The 18,386-nt window shown below is 41.5% G+C and overlaps 1 protein-coding gene across 5 annotated transcripts in view; it reads left to right on the top strand.

The window, feature by feature from the left end:
* TBC1D4 (TBC1 domain family member 4) overlaps nt 1-18,386 on the top strand; it is a 120,966-nt gene that overhangs the window by 72,004 nt on the left and 30,576 nt on the right. Inside the window, exons 6-11 of one of the 5 annotated variants that reach the window (XM_054973659.1) lie at nt 58-149; nt 435-545; nt 2,898-3,017; nt 4,851-4,925; nt 7,355-7,581; nt 11,252-11,401. In XM_054973659.1, coding sequence (XP_054829634.1) covers nt 58-149; nt 435-545; nt 2,898-3,017; nt 4,851-4,925; nt 7,355-7,581; nt 11,252-11,401 — 775 coding nt within the window. Of the gene's footprint in view, nt 1-57; nt 150-434; nt 546-2,894; nt 3,018-4,850; nt 4,926-7,354; nt 7,582-11,251; nt 11,402-16,094; nt 16,160-18,386 lie in introns of those variants that run through there. The other 4 variants (XM_054973656.1, XM_054973661.1, XM_054973660.1 and 1 more) reach the window with 4 other exon arrangements.

Below are 18,386 nucleotides of genomic sequence, written 5' to 3'. Positions count from 1 at the left end.
CTTATAGATGTTAATCAGGCTATTTGAATGTTTTTTTCCTCTCTCTTTTTAAAAAAGGTCTTTACCCACCAAGAGCCAAACTTGTGATTCAGAGACATTTGTCATCCCTCAGTGACAATGAGCAAGCAGACATCTTTGAACGTGTCCAGGTAATAAATGGAATTGGTTGGCATTTCTTTGTCTGGAAAAGAGGTACAGGATCAAGCTACTAGATCAAAGACTCCGAGAATCGAAAGCATCGTATCAGCTTCCTTGTCCCCATCCATTTTGGGCACACAGTCATTCACTGTTGCCTACTATGTTGGTTCTTAATCTAATTTTAGAGGCACTGTTACTAAAAGACTAGGTAATCTACTGTCATTTAAAAATCAAACTGAGTTGCATTATAGATGTCAGAGTTTCCAAACAGATCTTACTAATTTCCCTCTTGGCAGAAAATGAAGCCTGTTACAGACCAGGAAGAAAATGAGCTTGTGATCTTGCACCTGCGACAGTTGTGTGAAACAAAACAGAAGACTCACATGCACATTGGCGAGGCTCCACTGGTAAAACCTTTACTCTCTTCTCCCGTTTAGTAATGCTGGAAGGAAGACACATTGGAGCAATATGGCATCAATGCTTCTGTGTACAGGGGTGGGGTTCTGTTATTTTAATGCTGGCACACTGCAATCCTAAGCCTGCTTATTGCCTGGATCTAAAGTTTCCTTGAAAACAATGGGACTGACTTCTGAAGGAATATTGTTCAGATCAGAGTGACAAACCAGTTATCTGTTGCTACATGTAGAGATCTTTCCTGTACAATTTACAGCGTAATCCTAGAGTTGCACCCTTATATTGAAATCAGCATACATAGGATTGCCCTGTTAATTCTCCTGGAGACCAATGAATTTAATGCTTACTGGGATGGAGAGAAACCTTTACTTTATGTGTAACAACAACATTTCAGGCCACTGACAAATCTTTCGTGCATTCAAAGCATCTTTAGTCACTGTTTATTATTATTACTGTTGTTTGTTTATAGCCTGCCTTTCTCATTGAGATACAAGGCAGATTGCATACTGCAAGTGAATACAATATAATAAATAGCTGGGACATTCACAGACAAAAATACAATATGATCAACATATTGTATCTGAAAACAGATACGATATGGTGTATGGTAGCCACAAATTTGAAGATTAACATGAAGTCGAACACATAGATTAAACCTTTCTGAATTAAAGCATAAGTAATTAACATGACATCTTTAGCAATGTTGAACTACTTACACAGTAGGAGCATATCTCCATATCAGACAGTACGCAATAGCCTAGTCTATAGTCCCTGTTCCTTACCTAGGTATTTCTTTGAACTCTTTCTTATAACACAGCCCTAATATGCCCTTTGATTGGAAGAGATTGGAGGCACCTCTTAAGAGAAAAACATAGCCAGTAGAAACCAATGGTGCACCATAAAACTCAGCAAAAAATAAGAATAGCAGAAAAAGCCATGAACAAAATTTGTGTTGCAGTTCACATATCCCCCATGCCAAATGACAGCATCTGTGACCTCCCTAAGCTATGTCAAGAGGACATGGACTTTCTTTGGGAATGAGTTTCCTCATTGCAAGGCAGTCACAGGGAATATAGTACTCTTCATCTAGGGAACTACTTATGGGAGGCAGACCCCAAGAAACTAAATGCAGAAGCCTAGGTTGAGGAAATAATAAGTTCCGTGTTTGCTTGGAACTGGGAATGTGAAACATTTCACCAGCTGTGCTCCTGCAAATCTCGCTATAGTTTTTGATAGGTTTTCTTTTAGCCTGTTTGGCCATGCATATGAAAGGTGTCAGAAGATCTAAGTGTTCTTTGACTTCATAAACTCTTTAGTTCACTTTGCTGTTGATACATTTGCTTAAAGATCCTAACTAGAGATGGGCAACAAACGAAATACGAACCAAAGTTTGGCATGAACTGGGCTGGTTCGTGGTTTGCGAACCAGTGGTTCATCAGAGCCCATTTCTGACAAACTGCCATGAACTTCTGGCTGGTTTGTTTGGTTCATTTTTTGGTTCATCACTGCAGACAGCCTGGCACCGATCAATCAGTTTTCTAGGCAATGGGGATGGGCTTTCTGCAGATCTTCTGCTGACCTGGAAGTGACTATTTGCTGACCCGGAAGTGATGTTTACAAGAACCAAACGAACCAGTTCATGAACTGGGGCAGGTTCGTGAAAGTTCATGGTTCGTGGTTCATGAAACGCAACGAACCACGAATCACCCGGTTTGTTTTTCCCCCAGTTCATGCCCATCTCTAGTCCTAACTGACTGTTCTCAAAAAATTGGGGGGAGGGGATTAATATTCGATATTGAGCTTTTAGAGCTGTTAAAGTGCTTCGCATACAGTTTCAGTAATATTTGCAAGGCAGGCCCCACGTGATCGAGGGGGGAACTGAAGCTAGTGGAGTGGCTTCCCTAAGGCCAACCTGTGATGAACCACAGATTTCTGATTTCAGCTCAGTCTCATAGCTGGCAGGCACCTCAAACACAAGCACAGCGTGTACGTTCCTGGCAGGTGCAATGATGTCACTTCTGGAAGTGATGTCATCAAGCAGAAGCTGGGAGAACATGCATGTGAGGGAGGACGGTAAGGAGAGTAACAGCACCCCCCCTCTCACTGTTGAGCCCAGGAGGCCTGTAAATCCTATACACAACTCAGGGTAGGCTGAACAATGCCAAGGAAACTAGCCTAGCAAAGACTTAAACGTGACATTTTGTCTCTCAAAAAGAGACTGAGAGGCATACAGCTCTTTCCTGCTTTGTTGCTAATATGAATGTGGGTTATATAGAGTATTGGATGTCTTCAGACCGCTATATCAACCCAAACTAGTTTGTATTCTCTCCCACTTGTTTTAGCAGAATACCTGCAGCAACTCAGTTCCCGAAATTGCCGTGAGCGGTGGCAGGTTCAAACTTGATGTTCTGAAAAACAAGGCCAAGAAATCCTTGACTAGTTCTCTGGAAAATATTTTCTCAAGGGTAAGATTACTTAGCATCAACATGTTTTTAGGATATAATTCACGGACAGTATTGTCAGCTCCTCTTACGTCTTTTGTTAGCTTCTTACTTGCAGGTTAAGTAGGAGGAGCTGGCATCTGCTTCTGGCCTCGGGCTTTCCTAAATCTGTCACGCAAACCAAAATTATGGTTGGATGATAGAGTATGCTAATTATTTTCAAGATTGCCTTGTATCCAACAGTTACTGCTGGAATTAGGACTAATTTGTGTTGTCAAAACAATGTGATTTGTACATTTTGTTGTATAATTTGTAGAGGGATTTTCTCCCTCAGCCCAGTTCTTCCGCTCACGATAGTCCCTGCTCCTCATGGCTTAGCATTGCCAACCTCCAGGTGGAGCCAGGAAGTCTTCCAGAATTACCACTGATCTCCAGGTGAATCAGTTCCCCTGGAGAAAATGGTTGCTTTGGAGGGTGGACTGTATGGCATTATATTCTGCTGAGGTCCCTCCCCAAGCTCTGCCCCCAAAATCCCAAGGAATTTCTGAGCCCAGAGTTGGCAACCATGTCACTGCTTTTTGTCTCTCCTGGCAAGGAAGGGAGGATGAGGAAAGATCTGCAGTTGGTTTTTAACTATTTAGTTTACAACACAAAGCAAGAAAAAAAATCAAGATTTTCACAGCTGTTTTTAGTAGCTCTTAGTCTTCATTGAAAGTAAATAGCTCAAGTACAGTTTTGTGTCTGGAGGTGGGGATTGTTTTTTAGTTGAATCAATATAACTTGTACTCAGCCCCAGATCTCATAAATGCAGAATTTGTCTGTTGCTGTCGGCACATGCCTAGCTAAAATTCTTGGTATCTGAAAAATGTAATATGAATGGTAAGCACATTTTTGACCATCTATAGGAAATCAATTATTTCCTGAAGAGAAACCCTGAACCTTTTACAGATTGATGTATTGTCGAAGGCTTTCACGGCCGGAGAACGATGGTTGTTGGGGGTTTTCCGGGCTGTATTGCCGTGGTCTTTTACAGATTGTTTGTGCTGATAAAGATTTATATTTCATGAACTTTAAAAAAAGATAATCCCTAGTAAATATAGCGTATGTAGAAAGCATTAATGCTCAATTAGTTTTAAAGGCCCACCTCTGTTTTAAAAAACAAGAATTGGGTGCCTTTGTTCCTCAGCTGTGTGAAAATAAGGAGAACTCTAAATGTTTGTTTATAGTCATGGTACCCTCTGCGTCAGAAATCATATCTCATTTTTGTTGTAAGATGTTCACCCTAGATCGTGTGATCTATGTGCAAAAGTTGTATATATCCATCATCAAATGTTTTGGATGTATCCATTGGAGCACTGCAGACCTGCTTGGTAAATTCTTTATCTTTTCCTGGACAGTGAACACAGCAGGGATTTGTAAAAAGAAAGGCATTTTTCAAGTGACATGCACATGGAAAATTATCTGGTTGCCTGGAAAATGTTCTGATGAGAATGTCTTTAAATCAGAGGGCGGTCAGGACTGTCTGTCTGGAGAGTGGCTGTATGCATTAGCAACCAGGTGTTAACATTTTTAGTACTGCAAAAGCTTTAGATGATAGGCCAGATCTCTAGCCTTGTTTCGCATGAACCAGCAAAGAAAAATACCAAGTTTTAGTTATCATTGCACTAGAGCACTCATTAGCAACTGAATTGTCTGGTCCAGACAGAAAGACTGAGTTGCAGTATCCAACAATGTGTAGCTGCAGCCTTGGCTTTCCTTCCTGTTAACTTAAAGGGGGTTTCTACATACTTATTGTGGGTGACACAGAATGGGGGCATAAATGAAGAGCTTATTTTTTCTTCTTCTAATGTTCTATAGGGAGCTAACAGAATGCGTGGCCGTTTGGGCAGCATGGACAGCTTTGATAGGTGCAACAACCTCTCCTCTGACAAAGTAAGTAGCTAGTTTTAAGGAGAAAACCATGCAGTTCGAGAACTTATAGTTCATAGTACAGCCTGAGCTTGACGAGTCCTCAGAGGAGGAGGAGCTGGAACAGCTGACGCTTGCTGACGGCCTTGCTCCTCCTGAGGAGGAGCAGCCTGCCTCCCAGCAGCCGACCACAGCTGAACGGTCAGATGCCGAATCCCAGCCAGAAGCTCCCCTTCCCCACCCAGAGCCACCAGCCCAGACGCAGCCAGCTTCCTTATCCCCTCCAACATCTCCAGACTATCGAGAGCAACGTCAGCGTAGCAGGGACAGAAGAGACTTACAGACCCGACGTCAATCTGCATGCCTCCAGGCTCTGAACAGGCCAGCCTTCTCAGAGGAAGGAGGGGCTTCAGAGGAGGAGACTTGAAGCAGCTGTGCGAGCTGACTGAATGCTGTCAGAGTATAAAAGCCAGAGGGAGGGGTCCTTTCAGCGTGGCTTCAACGAGTTCTCTGAGCTGCTACTGTACTGCCTGCATTTGCTCCTTGGAACTGTCTCTCTGACCTCCGACCCGGCTTGTCCTTGACTACTCCCTTGATTTACGGACTTTGCACATTCCTCGCCTTGCCAGCTGGACCTTGTTACCTGTCAGCAGCACTCTGCAGACTCGGCAGCCACTGGAAGCAGGACATACTAATGTATTGTCCTGCTAAATTTTTTTAAAAATAAAGAGTACACTGTCTGCTGTAATACTGTATTGACTGTCTTTTATATGAAACACTAAGTAATAACTTTTATCCATGTGCAGAAAGAGCCATTTGCCTCGCAGGGCTGCCATGAGCCAGCGTGGACCTCCAGACAAAGATTCCCTCAGGGCCCTTAACTCGCACCAGGCACTTGCCCAAATATCATGAGAGCCACTTGCATGATGTGTCTGCATGGCTCCATGGGCCAGTAAGTTGGTCAGAGCCCCAGAACCATGTCCCTTGCTCTGTTAACTTGTGTCGTACAAGAATAACTGCCAAACAAATTGACTGACAAGCTTGTGTGAATTGGTAGAAAGCTCGTCTCCTGTTCCGTTCAAGCCATCAAGTTCCCAGAAACAACTGACATAGACAAGTGGGCTAAAAAGCATTTTTGTGAACAAATAACTTTCTTGTAGAGGGTCTCTGAGAGTCTCTCTACACAAGACGCCTTGGTGCATGTTCGTCAAGTGTAGGAAGATGCAATGTTAGCTGGAAAGTGTAGTTTAAAAAGACAGAGCTGGTGGAGATTGCTCCTCAGAGGGTTTGTTAGTTTCATCTTCACCTCCCCAAAGGCTATGTCAATTTCACCTCTCCAGTCTAAAACTCTGTGGGATTGCAACCAGAGGGCAGTGAGGAGTGGAAATGGGCTGGAGCTGCCTTCCAGAACTGGGCTTGGACCTGGAGAGGTTATAATGGACTGAAGTTTCCCTTCTGGTATTTCACAGCCCATTCACACAGCTCCAGTATATAGCCAAAGCCTTTGCCCTGCCACCAGCTTGGTCTTTTAAAACTACCCTTCCTGGCTAACATTGCATCTTCTGACACGTGTTGTTCACATGTCAGATGTCTCATGTAGAGAGACTCTAAGACTGCCTTTATCTCTTGTCTTGTTAGTTCTTTTTATTTTGAAAGTTCCCCTGTACTTTTTTATCAGATAGCACTTTTTAGCCAACATCTTATTTTCCTAGAGCTTTATAAGAGAGTATCTCTGAGAGAAATAAACTGGGAAATTTTCATGATTTCTGGATGCAAATTGACTTTCCCTTAGAACAATAGTAGTAGGAAAATGAATGCATATGCAAAGTGCTTATTATTTATCGAATGAAATTGATTATCCGTTGTTAGGTTGGCTGAAATGAAAATAGTTTGTTGCCCAGTTTCTGTTTATTTCTTGTTTTCAAATAGCTTCTCCAAACTCTGGATTACCTTTTTTCTCCCTAGAGATTTACTTATGTTAACAGCCATTGTGATCCACAATTATGCTGCTGCTGTTACTCTTAATGCTTCCGTTTAATAATAGATTCCTTTTCCAGGATACTGCTTTGACAGCACAGGAAATCTGTGCCTGATATGTCGAGGAAATGAGTAAAGAAACCAATTTTGATTGGAGGCCGGGCTTATAGCTTCATATTCCTCTTTTCCTCCCGTCTCTGAAGGCATGCAACAGTCTTGATACAATGCCCAGTAAGCTCTAGGATGTTTTGAATGCTTTTTTGTTTTTTGCAATATTTTCTCTTAGAGAAGATGGCATTTTCAGGTCTTTGACTCAGCCTGCTTGAATGCTAATGACAGTCAGTGCCAAAGAATTGTCTCTTATTTTCCAACGAGGCTAGTAAGGCTTCAGCTTTGTTTGTTTAGCTGCAGGGATCACTCTGCAGTGTTCTGGGGTCACAAAGAAGAGAGCCTCATTCCCGTTTGACTTCTTTTAGGACTGCTCCTCCGGGGAGTCTCCTCCCCCAACTCCACCAGGTTCGCCGATATCTTCAGTTTGGCAGCCGTTTCCCGAAGAGGATTCTGATTCGCCGCAGTTCAGAAGACGTGCACACACATTCAGCCACCCACCGTCCAGCGCAAAGAAAAAAATCTCTTTCCAAGACGGGCGATCCCAAAGTGTCAGGTCTCCTGTCCTGAGACAGAACTCTGTGGAACACAGCAGGTGAGTCCGGACACAGACACTTGAGATAAATCATTTTATTCGCATACAGCTAGGTGATCTCAGGATGTGCCCGCCCCCTTCCCAGCTTTTCTTTGAAGAGGACCTATCTCGTGGGACTTAAAAATATTAGAATAATTAGCAAATTCTAGTAGGCTGCCAAATGAAACTGAGAATAGCACTTCCAGCCTATTTTGCTCAAGAGGAACCCTTGCTGAATTCAGTTGGGAATCCTCCCAAGTACATGTGCATAGGACAGAGCGCTGTGCATTTATATGCATAGATCTCTGATCAGTGTTTTTTTTTAAGATCAAGGGTTTTTAAAAAAAAATATGTGAAAGAAAGAATGCCAAATAAATAATCTAAACAGAACAAAAATGCTCAGAAGGCAAGATATAAAAATATGATAGGCTATACTTATAAACTGGAAAGCCATTCTAGTCTACTGGTAGAGTTGCTGTTTGCAGGTTAAGGATTGATCTTGGCTGCTGCAGAGGTGAGTTGAAATGAATGGGAGGAAAAACTGGGCTCTAGATTTGTGTTTTCATCTCTTGAAGAATTTAAAGAGAGAGATTTAATGCTTTATGCACAGGGTAAGACAACCAGGTTTCATTTAGAGTTGTACGAGTTCTCTTAAATTATATTTTGGTGTGTGCTTGAATCTGGTTCTGTTTGCATTGCAGTAGTGATTCGTTTTCCTTTCCATTGTTCAGTAATTTCATAACGAGAATACGTTTTGTTCCTCCTCCTGTAATAGGTTGAATTGCAGTCTTTTAAACCAGATTACTTGTAGCAATTATCTAGCTCTATGGATAGGGAGAGTCATCTTATAAAACGGTGGTTCTTGCGTTTGAAAGTCCAGAATCTTCTTCCTTGCACGTAGGTCTGCAGTTATGCTTTGTATGAGGAGAGAGACAAGAATCTCCTGGGCATGCTGTAGAGGGTTGGTTGTACCAGTTCTGGGAGCAATAATCCACCATGCTCTGGCGATCACTTTATCAAGGATGTTTCTCACATCTACTGAGGAAATGGTGTTATTAAGTAGTACAGAGGGAAGCATGAAGGCTCCGATTCCAAACATTCCTCGCATGGCCTGTCATCTATGGAGACCCAGTTTGGTATACTGGTTAAGAGAGGCAGGACTCTAATCTGAAGAACTGGGTTCAATTCCCCATTCCTCCACTTGAAGCCAGCTGGGTGACCTTGGGTCAGTCTTGGAGCTCTCTTAGCCCCACCCACCTCAAAGGGTGATTGTCGTGAGGATAATAACAACACCCTTTGTAAACCGCTCTGGGTGGGCATTAAGTTGTCCTGAAGGGTGGTATATAAATCGAATGTTGTTGTTGTTGTTGTTATCTTCTTGAGTTACTGAGACTAATAACAGGAGCTTGTTGGAATGATCTACATTGGAATATCTTCAACATATCCCTAGCTGAAGAGGAAAGGCTCCGTTTGGGGAGTAGAGATGTTTGTGCTGATTGGAAAATTGAACGTGCAACTTGGCTGCAAGGAGAGCTTTTGGCGTTACCTCCGGTTCTTGGATATCTACATTTCGTTTTTAACAAGATGTCATATTCCTTTACCGAAACTGGTAATCCCCACCACCACTCTGGTACAGAGAAGGGGAAGAATGTTAACATACGAATGATTCGTTTCGTTATTTCAATAGGAAAACCATGACTGTTAAAAATAGCCCAATGTTCAACTGGTGATAACTGCAAGAGCCCTGGTGGCCACCAATCCTTGCTGCCAAGTTGCGTATCGATCCGCCCAGTGAGCACATCTCTGCTGCCCAATGAGGGTCCTTCCCTTTCAGATAGGATTGTGTTAAAGAACACGGCATACAATCCCAGGATGGAGAAGCAAGGAGCTCAAGACTTTCATATTCGTTATTTGTCAAGTCTTACTATGAGTATAATTCATTTCTGAATTCAGGAGGTTACTAAAGCTTTGCTGTATAGTAATCTTCTAAAAAGAGTCTCACTGGACCTCAAACCAGTGCTCCATCTACTTTATCACCTTGTCTCATCCAGTGGCCAACCAGTTATCCTGGAGGGCCAACAGCAGAGGTAGAGGGCAAGACCTTCCCCTTATATTGCCTTCTAGCACTGCTATTCAGAGGTTTTCTTCCTTTAGCCACTGGTAGCCACTCATGGACCTATCCTCCATGAAACTTCTCAGCAGCAGGCAATGAATTACCTGTACTGGTAAGCCTGTGTGCTCAATAGGGTGCTCTTTTGCCAATTTTATCCCCTTTTGTATCCTTGCCTTGGGGCCCTTCTTTATCTTACTAAGGAAAGACGAGGGGGGAAGGGATCACACTATTGTCTGTCATAATAGTGACTTGCAGACAGATTTAGTGTCTTGACTTCTGTTTGTTTCCTTGTTCCTAAACTTTAATAATTAAAACAGGAAATGTGAAACATAGCTGTGGTTTAGACATACTGGGAGTGTTTCTCTGCTCGTTACAGAACTAGTGATTGCTCGGGCAGCCCGATTTCCACTCAAACAGCAAACGTCCGACAGCTTGATCCTTCTTTGTTCTTTTCATGGTTGCATGTAGATTCCAAATGATCAGCCTAGAGATGTTTAGAAGTGAAATAATTTGAATGTCATTGAATGTTTTTAATTCCATTCATTGGAAACATTTAGCCACTGAGAAGGTATCTGGAGAGGTTGGATACTGATGTTTGAAAGAAGATTTACATGAGATTTAAGAGTTCCATCTAACACTTTCCTCCAGTAGAAATGTTCACAACGTTCTGTTTTGGTAGAGCTAAGTTGTATTTGTTAACTTGCTATTAAAATGGTATGTCCTCTGGCCATAGTATTTATTACAGTTCCTTCTACATGCTGTAACTTTTGGATCAGTGGATGTTTTTGCTTTTTCTCGGGGGCGAGGGGGAACCTGGTAAAGGACTTCATCTTGTCTTGTTAGAGACTGGCCTACTGCTGTGGCCAACAGGGGTTTAAGGGTGCATTCCAGGAGAAAGGGCCAACCTAAATCAATGCAAAGGGGCTAAAGTATAAATGCAAGGAATCTAATGGTGAATTAATGCTCCAGTGCTGGACAAGCACTTTGGCAAGTTTGCATTCATATACTAGAACCCTTGAAGACAGAAACTACCTACTTCTCATGGACCACATTTGTGACTTCCATTTTTTATAAAGGCATTTAGTTCTCTCTGAGGTTTAATATCACTTAACACTGTGCTGTCACAATGTGGGCATGTGAGAAATGTAAGTTAGACGCATAGCTGCTGTTTTCTGCAGCAGTTTCGGGTTTAACTTCATGTCTAATTCAGCTACTAGAATACCGCTAGTATCGCTTGCCTCCATGTGGGATGACTTGTGTCTTGTCAAAAACATGGAAACTTAACATTTTTAGGGATCCTGTATAGGCGAGGAGCATGTTACCCAACATTGTCTTTGTTTTGAGTAATGAAATTATGCACTTTAGGTATGTTTGGGCGCTCTTACACTGATGCCTACTGTCTTTTGCCAAGTTTCATAACCCTCTTGCAAATTGTTGTGGCTATTGGCACTTATTATAATTCAGGCCAGGACTGAGCTCTAACATGGTAAGTATACATGAAGTTCTGGGAACTCTTGCGGGGTGAAATGTTGTATTAAGTACTTATTTGCAACGCTTTCTTTTATTGCCTGCTGTCAGGCCGACAATTTCCCGACGCGCTCGCAGTGAGAGTGAATCATCTGCGACGTCCAGTCTCCCTTCTTCTTTCTCTGCCCCATCTTTCCTGAAAAGCTTTTACCAGAGCTCAGGAAAACCACCTCCACCATCTGAACATGAGCTTCCCAAGAGGTGAGAGCGCTGGCTTTCTGCCTGCCCTGCCGCACTTCCCACACAGCTGGCTTGCGATAGGAGTTGCTGCTAAGTGAAATACTGGCGAACCTCTGAGCAGAGCATTCTGTGGAATTGCTTCTTGAGAGTTACGGCGCAGAGAGCCTTGCTTAACCACTGCACTGTTTTATCGTTCTAACACACACACAAAAAATCAGCATTGCCAAATCCCGTTAGCGACAATTTCATTGTTTTATCCACCTAAAAAAAATTAAGATCTTGCAAAGCTCTTTATGTTATATCCATTATCCTTTAATTTGCCTGGATTGGGAAGTCCTTGTGCTTTTTGCTGGCTTTGGGCAAGTAATGTGTGTCTGTTTCCTATGTATAAAATGAGAATAATTTTGATTTATGGAATTATTGTAAGGATGATTGAGAGAGTTACTATAGAATATTTGGCATATGAAAATTTTCCATATTTACAGTCTTTCACTCATTGCAACTTGGAGGTTATCGGCTTCTCAAACTAAATGTTCTTGTTAAATTAACAGAATTTAAGAAAAAAATGTTCCAAAGACTGAATAGTAGGTTGTAAGAGCTGGCAATGTTGATAATTTTAGTGAGTATTTCACTACTAATTAACTTCTCTATAATGTGTGTGTTGTGTTAAGGATGTTTGACAGACTAACATTGGCATGATATTTTTTTAAAAAACGCTTTACACAGAATTTGCCCTTTCATCAGCTGTGTTTGTGTGCTAATGACCAGTATCAGCACAAGTTGTTGTAGATTGTGGTTGGTAGATCCTTGGTGATGGCTCCCTTTGGCCAACCTGAATATTTATATTTCTAAAAAACAAAAGGCTCGTATTGTGATGCCACCCCATAATTACAACTGTATTGGGCTGCAGCTTTTGCTTCTTGATGAATAACTCAAGTACACAAATACAGACGGGCCATCCATCTTCTCAGATTTGTAGAACCTGCAGCTTTTCTAGCTTGGGGTTGAGAGATATGTGAAGCCAAGCTCTCCAATCTGACAGCTCTTTTCCAGCCTTAGAGGTGGGCAGAAAGATATATATTCTCACTCAGCTGGTCAAATACTTTTGAAGTCTCACAATGCCTACACGGTGGGAGCATCTATTCTGCTTTCAGTATAATAAAGTAATCTTTAATTTCCTTTAAAACTAACAGAATTTGTGGTAAGGTATATGAGCTTGCATGAGCCACAGCTCATTTCTTCAGATACAATTAGAATATCAGATACATCTTCTTCAGATACAGCAAGCTATATCTGTAAAAGTGAGCTGTGGCTCACAAAAGCTCATTCCCAGTCTTAGAGGTGCTACTGGTCTCTTGCTTTTTTCTACTGCTACAGACAGGCTAACATGGCTACCCATCTTGATTTAATTTCCTTGGTCAGGATCTGTATTTGAATGGTTTGTGAAATTACCATGGTGAATGGAACAGAGCATTGCACTACTACAAAGATGATAACATATGTGATGCTTCTATATTCTTCCCTTAATAGTTTTTGTTCAGTGATAACTACCTACTCTCAGTGGAGGTCTATGGACAATATCTAGCAGTTGTTGACTCACAACTTTGAGGATGGGTGTGGTCTTTTGGAATTTTGTTCTTTGTTACAATAGTTTGTCAGTATGCCAGTCAGTTGGTACCTAGCACGTAGGATTCAAAAGCTATTCGCAGTGATTCATTCAAAGACAGTTCATTTCTTTGGAGAATTTGAAGTACTAGGAGAGAGAAAACAGCCCCTAAGAAGAGAACATTGGGGTTGTATGACTGAAATGGTCATTGGGAAAATGTTAAAAGAATCATACTTATGAAGAAGGCAACACAGAAGACAGGGCATGTTGACGGGGAAAAAAAGTTCAGTCACAGTTCAGTTAGAACAATGTACAAATCATTTCTGTGTTGTTTGAAATGTATTTATTGAATTTATAGTCCACTTTCCCTGCAAGCCGGCTCAAAGCGGATCACATCAATTTAAAAGACATAAAATAAAACAGATAAAACCGGTAGCATAAAAGAGCAAATACACTTCAGAGATCCACACTCAGCAGCGCTCATTGCACAGTCTCGTATATAGTCGTTTTGGGCCCATGAGGGCCGCTTACAATCAGCAGATGAAAGCAACAAAAACCGGGGAGGGAAAACACTGAGAAGTACCAATTAGTGCTTATGTCTGGTATGGAAATCTGGAAATCTGGTATGGAATATATGGAAATCATATGTTATGTGACATTCCAAACTGCCTGTTAACTTAATACCTCAATATTTCAAAGGGAGAGAAATTGACAGTTATTGAGATCTTGGAGGGTTATCTTCAAGATAGGAATATAGGTGTCTGATGGACAGCCAATATGGTGTGATGGTTCGAGTAGGTAACACAGGTTTAAGTTCCTAAATGGCAACCTTGAAACAGTTACTTTTGGTCAACGTAACCCAACTCAGAGAATGGCTATAAGGATAAAATGGAGGTGGGAAGAACTATGAATGCTGCCTTCAGTTCCTTGAAGGTAGAATAGGATAAATATGTGATAGATAGCCTAAGAAAGCTGAAGCTAAGACGGAGATGGTGATTGGAAGATCTAATTCATCTCCAGCACTGTTATCTTTGAGATCTGTTTCCTGTTCCCCCCGCTCCCCCTCCAAAAGCCCTCTGAGAATAATTTTGAGATGGAAGAGAAAATGGGGAAGCCAAAACAAAAGTTATAATAGTGGGTAATAACAGTTACTATCACACTAGTGTTCTGGAACATACCAATTTTAGGAACAAAGGAGGTGACTCTGTACAAGATCTAAGTATTACTGAGCCAATTAGAACACTGAACAGCACCGTCAACTTTGATACATATAAATGGAACGTTGTCCAGAAAGTCCAACAAATTCATACTTGATTTTGTAAGAGGAAGTCTCTAAAGTGAGGAGATTCATTAGAAGGAAGCTGAAAGGGAGGGTCAAGAGTCTACATTCTACAGAATAATTGTGGCTTGCAAAGCAGTGAAAACTGAGAAAGGTCCAAGCAGGTCCAAGATGCTGCTAGCATGGATGCCAAATGGAAGGAGAGTTCTTTTTAAAAGGCAGAAATCTAACCCCCGGAACTGAGAACAAAACAAATTAAGGCAGTCGAGAGATCAAAGATCCCTGTCTCCCAGGAGCAGCATTTTGGGGAATGGGGAGGATTCTGTTCCACTGACAAAGCTGCCTTTACTCTGGATCCAAGCCATGGACTGAAAGTTTAGCGCCAAAATATTCAATTATGCATTATCAGTTACATTATACATTTCATTCTGCACATGGTATCCGAATGGAGATCAAAAATTCCTCATAATAGAGCCAGTTACAGGTAGGAGACAAATTTCAGGGCTCTGATCACCTGGGTTTTATGGAAGCAAGCAAGTTATGACATTTATTCTCATGTGGTATTTTGGTTCAGTCTAGGTCACGTATGGCCCCTCACCTGGATAGCCCAGGCAAACCTGATCTCGTCAGATCTCAGAAGCTAAGCAGAGTTGACCGTAGTTAGTAATTGGATGGGAGACCTCCAGTGAAGACCAGGATTGCAGGAAACTCTACTAGGGGTTGCCATAAGTCAGCTATGTCTTGATGGCACTCCCCACCACCAGGTTGTGTAAGAGAGGACCCAGAGAGTCTTTAATTACCTACCCCAGAGGTTCTTTGGAGCCCATATTCCACCATGCTTTACAGCTATAGAGGAGGCCACATCATCACTGGATATGTGCCATCGTAGCACTATAGCAACTGTTTGCAGCTGGATTATCCTATCGGGGAAAGACAGTCCCGCTGAGAACGATTGCTGTAGCACAATATCCATTGATGTGTGGATGCAGCCCCAGACACCATCTCCCCTCCCAATGTGTGGGAGGAGAAACGCCATAATGTTGGCTTTTTGTGGTAACTGGATAATGGTGTATTCTGCTGTTATCTACAAGTGATTTATCTCAGTATAAAGCTGGTGAGCTTCCTAACATTTTACCACATTGTATCTTGTTATAGGAGATACAGATTGTTTTAGCAGCACAGTTTGGGCTTAGGTTTTTTCTGTGTACAAGCTCAGGACAGAATAGTAAGCAAAAAAACTGGAAGTGTTTTTACCATAATGAGACCGATGTGCAGAGATGAACTACTTTGGGATCTGCCAGTTGGAAGATCACAGCTGATAAGTAGTTTGCACCTTCAGGGTAAGATTGCTTTGATTGTTACAGCTCTCTTTACCCTGATGAAGTAAGAATTTAAAGTGCTTTTCTTGTATCTCCCCCCAGTTGATTTCAAGATTACTAAGTAAGGTGACCTTGCTGTAATTTTTGTGTGTGTTTGTTTTCTGTCAGAGGAAAGGAGAAGTTGAACTGAAAGCAAACCGTGTCTGCCTGTGTGAGAGACGGCGCAAATTCTGTCAACAGCAGTAAAGTACAAATCCTTGGTCAGGTATAGCTGGCTGGTTAAACTATTGTGCCTATAGGAATGCTTCTAAAGGAGAGGAAGGTATTATTTTGGGATCCCTGTTTTGGAAAACTGCTACAAAGATTTAATGTTTCGTTTGGGGGGAGACACCTCCCTGTAATTGAGGAAAGAACCTTTTTTGCATTTGGAGAAGCTCAGCAGGCATTTATTGAAACTTGAAGGAAGAAGAAAGGACTTCTGTAATTTCAGTGTGAATTTTGGTAGCAGGTCTCTGAAAGGATCTTTGAACTAAAGAGGCTACCGATGTATGGTTGTTTTTTAAGTGGTCCTACCGGTAGGTGACGTATTTTGTATGTCTCTTTTGCTTATTTCACAATGTTTAAGCTGCTTAAGGTTAAAGTGCAAAGGGATGAACCCAAAGTTCTTCACGGTACCTCTGGTTTAGTTACCGCTTCACTGCAAAGACATAGCTGCGGGGAGGCTTCAGAGGAGAATTAGTCATATTATGTCCTAAATAATGGTTATTTCTGGGAAACTTTTACTGACTCTTGTTTTCAGAACTGAGATGTAGTATTGTGAAAATATTCTGAAGCCAAAGGGTGTGTACTGCTGCATGTTTAAAAGTGCAAGGAATAACTTAAACCATAAACACATCTCGTTTTTGCCAGCACACCTTGTTTATGTGTGCTAGACACTAAAAACATGATAATAAGTCTATCAGCTTCACCCCCTGTTGTGGACTCTACCCAATAACCCCTCAGGCGTGGCAGGGGTTACTTTCTTTCCAACAGTTTTGAGGTTTCTTCCACTAAAGATCTATGCTTGGGGAAGCTATGCTCTTCGATGATGTACTTTTCACAATAAGAGACTACTTGAGAATGAATATATTGCTTCATTCTTCTTTATTCAGTACTTACATTTCCTGGTCACAGGAATCCATTTAGTATAGCTTCTGGTTAATTTAAGTGTGACTCTGACTTTGTCCATAAAAAGTATCCTGATTCAAGTTTTTACAAACATAAAGTAGTTTTTATTTAAAAAATCTTCTAATAAGATTCTTGCACTCAAATAACCAAATTAAGTTTGGGACAGATTTGTGGGAGAATTATTATCTCAGCTACTGAAAAAGGGGTGGGAGTGCAGACCTATTCCCTTCTGTCCACTCCTTGAAAGTCAAGAATTACCAAATAAATGGACTCCATATAACTTTTTTGCATTTCAGAAATTAATGTGTTTAAATCCGAGCAAGTTTGAATGAGACATGTTTTATGCTTTAACAAAAGCCCCTCACTCTTTAGTTCTCCTGTCCTAGTTTCTTCCTTTGTATAGTTCTGGGGGTTTTTTATGCGAGTAGTTGAGTTCTCCATCCTTGCTCCCCCGCTCCAGGCTTGTCTGTTAGGATATTCTAAAAACTCCTACTTTGACATTTTTGACATTGTAGAGACATTTATTTCAGAGGATTTTGCTTGATGATTTTTAAAAATTGCATTGATATTTTGTCTTTCTGTTTGTTAACAGTGGATGTTTGAGACTTGTATTTTAGGGCAAGCTTTCTGTGAAACAGGTTTAGAGTTGTGATTTTTCAGTATGTTTGACATTTTAATGATGCATGTTAAGCTGTCTGGAGTTCGATTTCAAGTATAGACTGCGGGAAGCTTTCTTTGAGTTTGTGAATGAAAACTTGTGATTGCTACTCCTTCTTTGCCTCATAATGACTTGAATCTAGTCATCCCAGATCCAGATGCTTAAGGAAGTTCTGAAAACAATGGGGTGGATTCTACCCCTATTCTACCTTTCCACTGAGACAAGTTTAATTATCTGTTAAAATATTTATATCCCAGATTTCCTTTTGGCTCAGATTTGAAGCCTTCCTCCATTAGAGGAAGAGGCATTGAAGCTGAAGGAAGGCTACACAGAGGATGATTGAATCCATCCGTTTAATTCTTCTGTTGTGCAGACTACTGCATCTTGAGATTTAGAACCTGTTACGCTATTAACACCACCATCTGTTGCTGATTTTGTTCACAAAGAGAGAATATAACTTAACGGTGGTGTGCTTTCTGCCTCTCGCATTGCCATGCACGGTAGCAGCTATATTTATTTTCATGGCCCCTTCTCACACCTTAGAGGTGTGATGGTATGTGTATGAAACTGCTCTATATAGAGTCAGATCATTGGTCCATTTAATCCAGTACTGTCTTAGTTTGACTGGCGTTCAAAGGTCTTGGATAGAGATGGGCACAAACTGGGAAAACGGCAGTTCATTGTGGTTCGTCGTGTTTCACGAACCATGAACTGGCATGAAATTGCCTGGTTCGCGAACTGATTCGTTTGTTTCATGAACATGTCACTTCCGGGTCAGCAGAAGGTCTGCAGAAAGCCCATCCCCCCATTGCCTAGGAAACTGATTGATCGGGGCCAGGCTGACTGCAATGACAAACTGAAAAACAAACCAAATGAACCGACCGGCAAATCATTGCAGTTCATCAGAAATGCCCTGCGATGAACTGCTGGCTCACAAAAATGATCCGCTTCATGACAAACTTTGGTTTGTATTTTGG

This window comes from Eublepharis macularius, chromosome 3, assembly GCF_028583425.1.
Source record: "Eublepharis macularius isolate TG4126 chromosome 3, MPM_Emac_v1.0, whole genome shotgun sequence".
In the NCBI taxonomy this organism is placed as follows: Eukaryota; Metazoa; Chordata; class Lepidosauria; order Squamata; family Eublepharidae; genus Eublepharis; species Eublepharis macularius.
The sequence above is the reverse complement of the archived record's forward strand: the minus strand, read 5'-3'. Positions and strand labels throughout refer to the sequence as shown.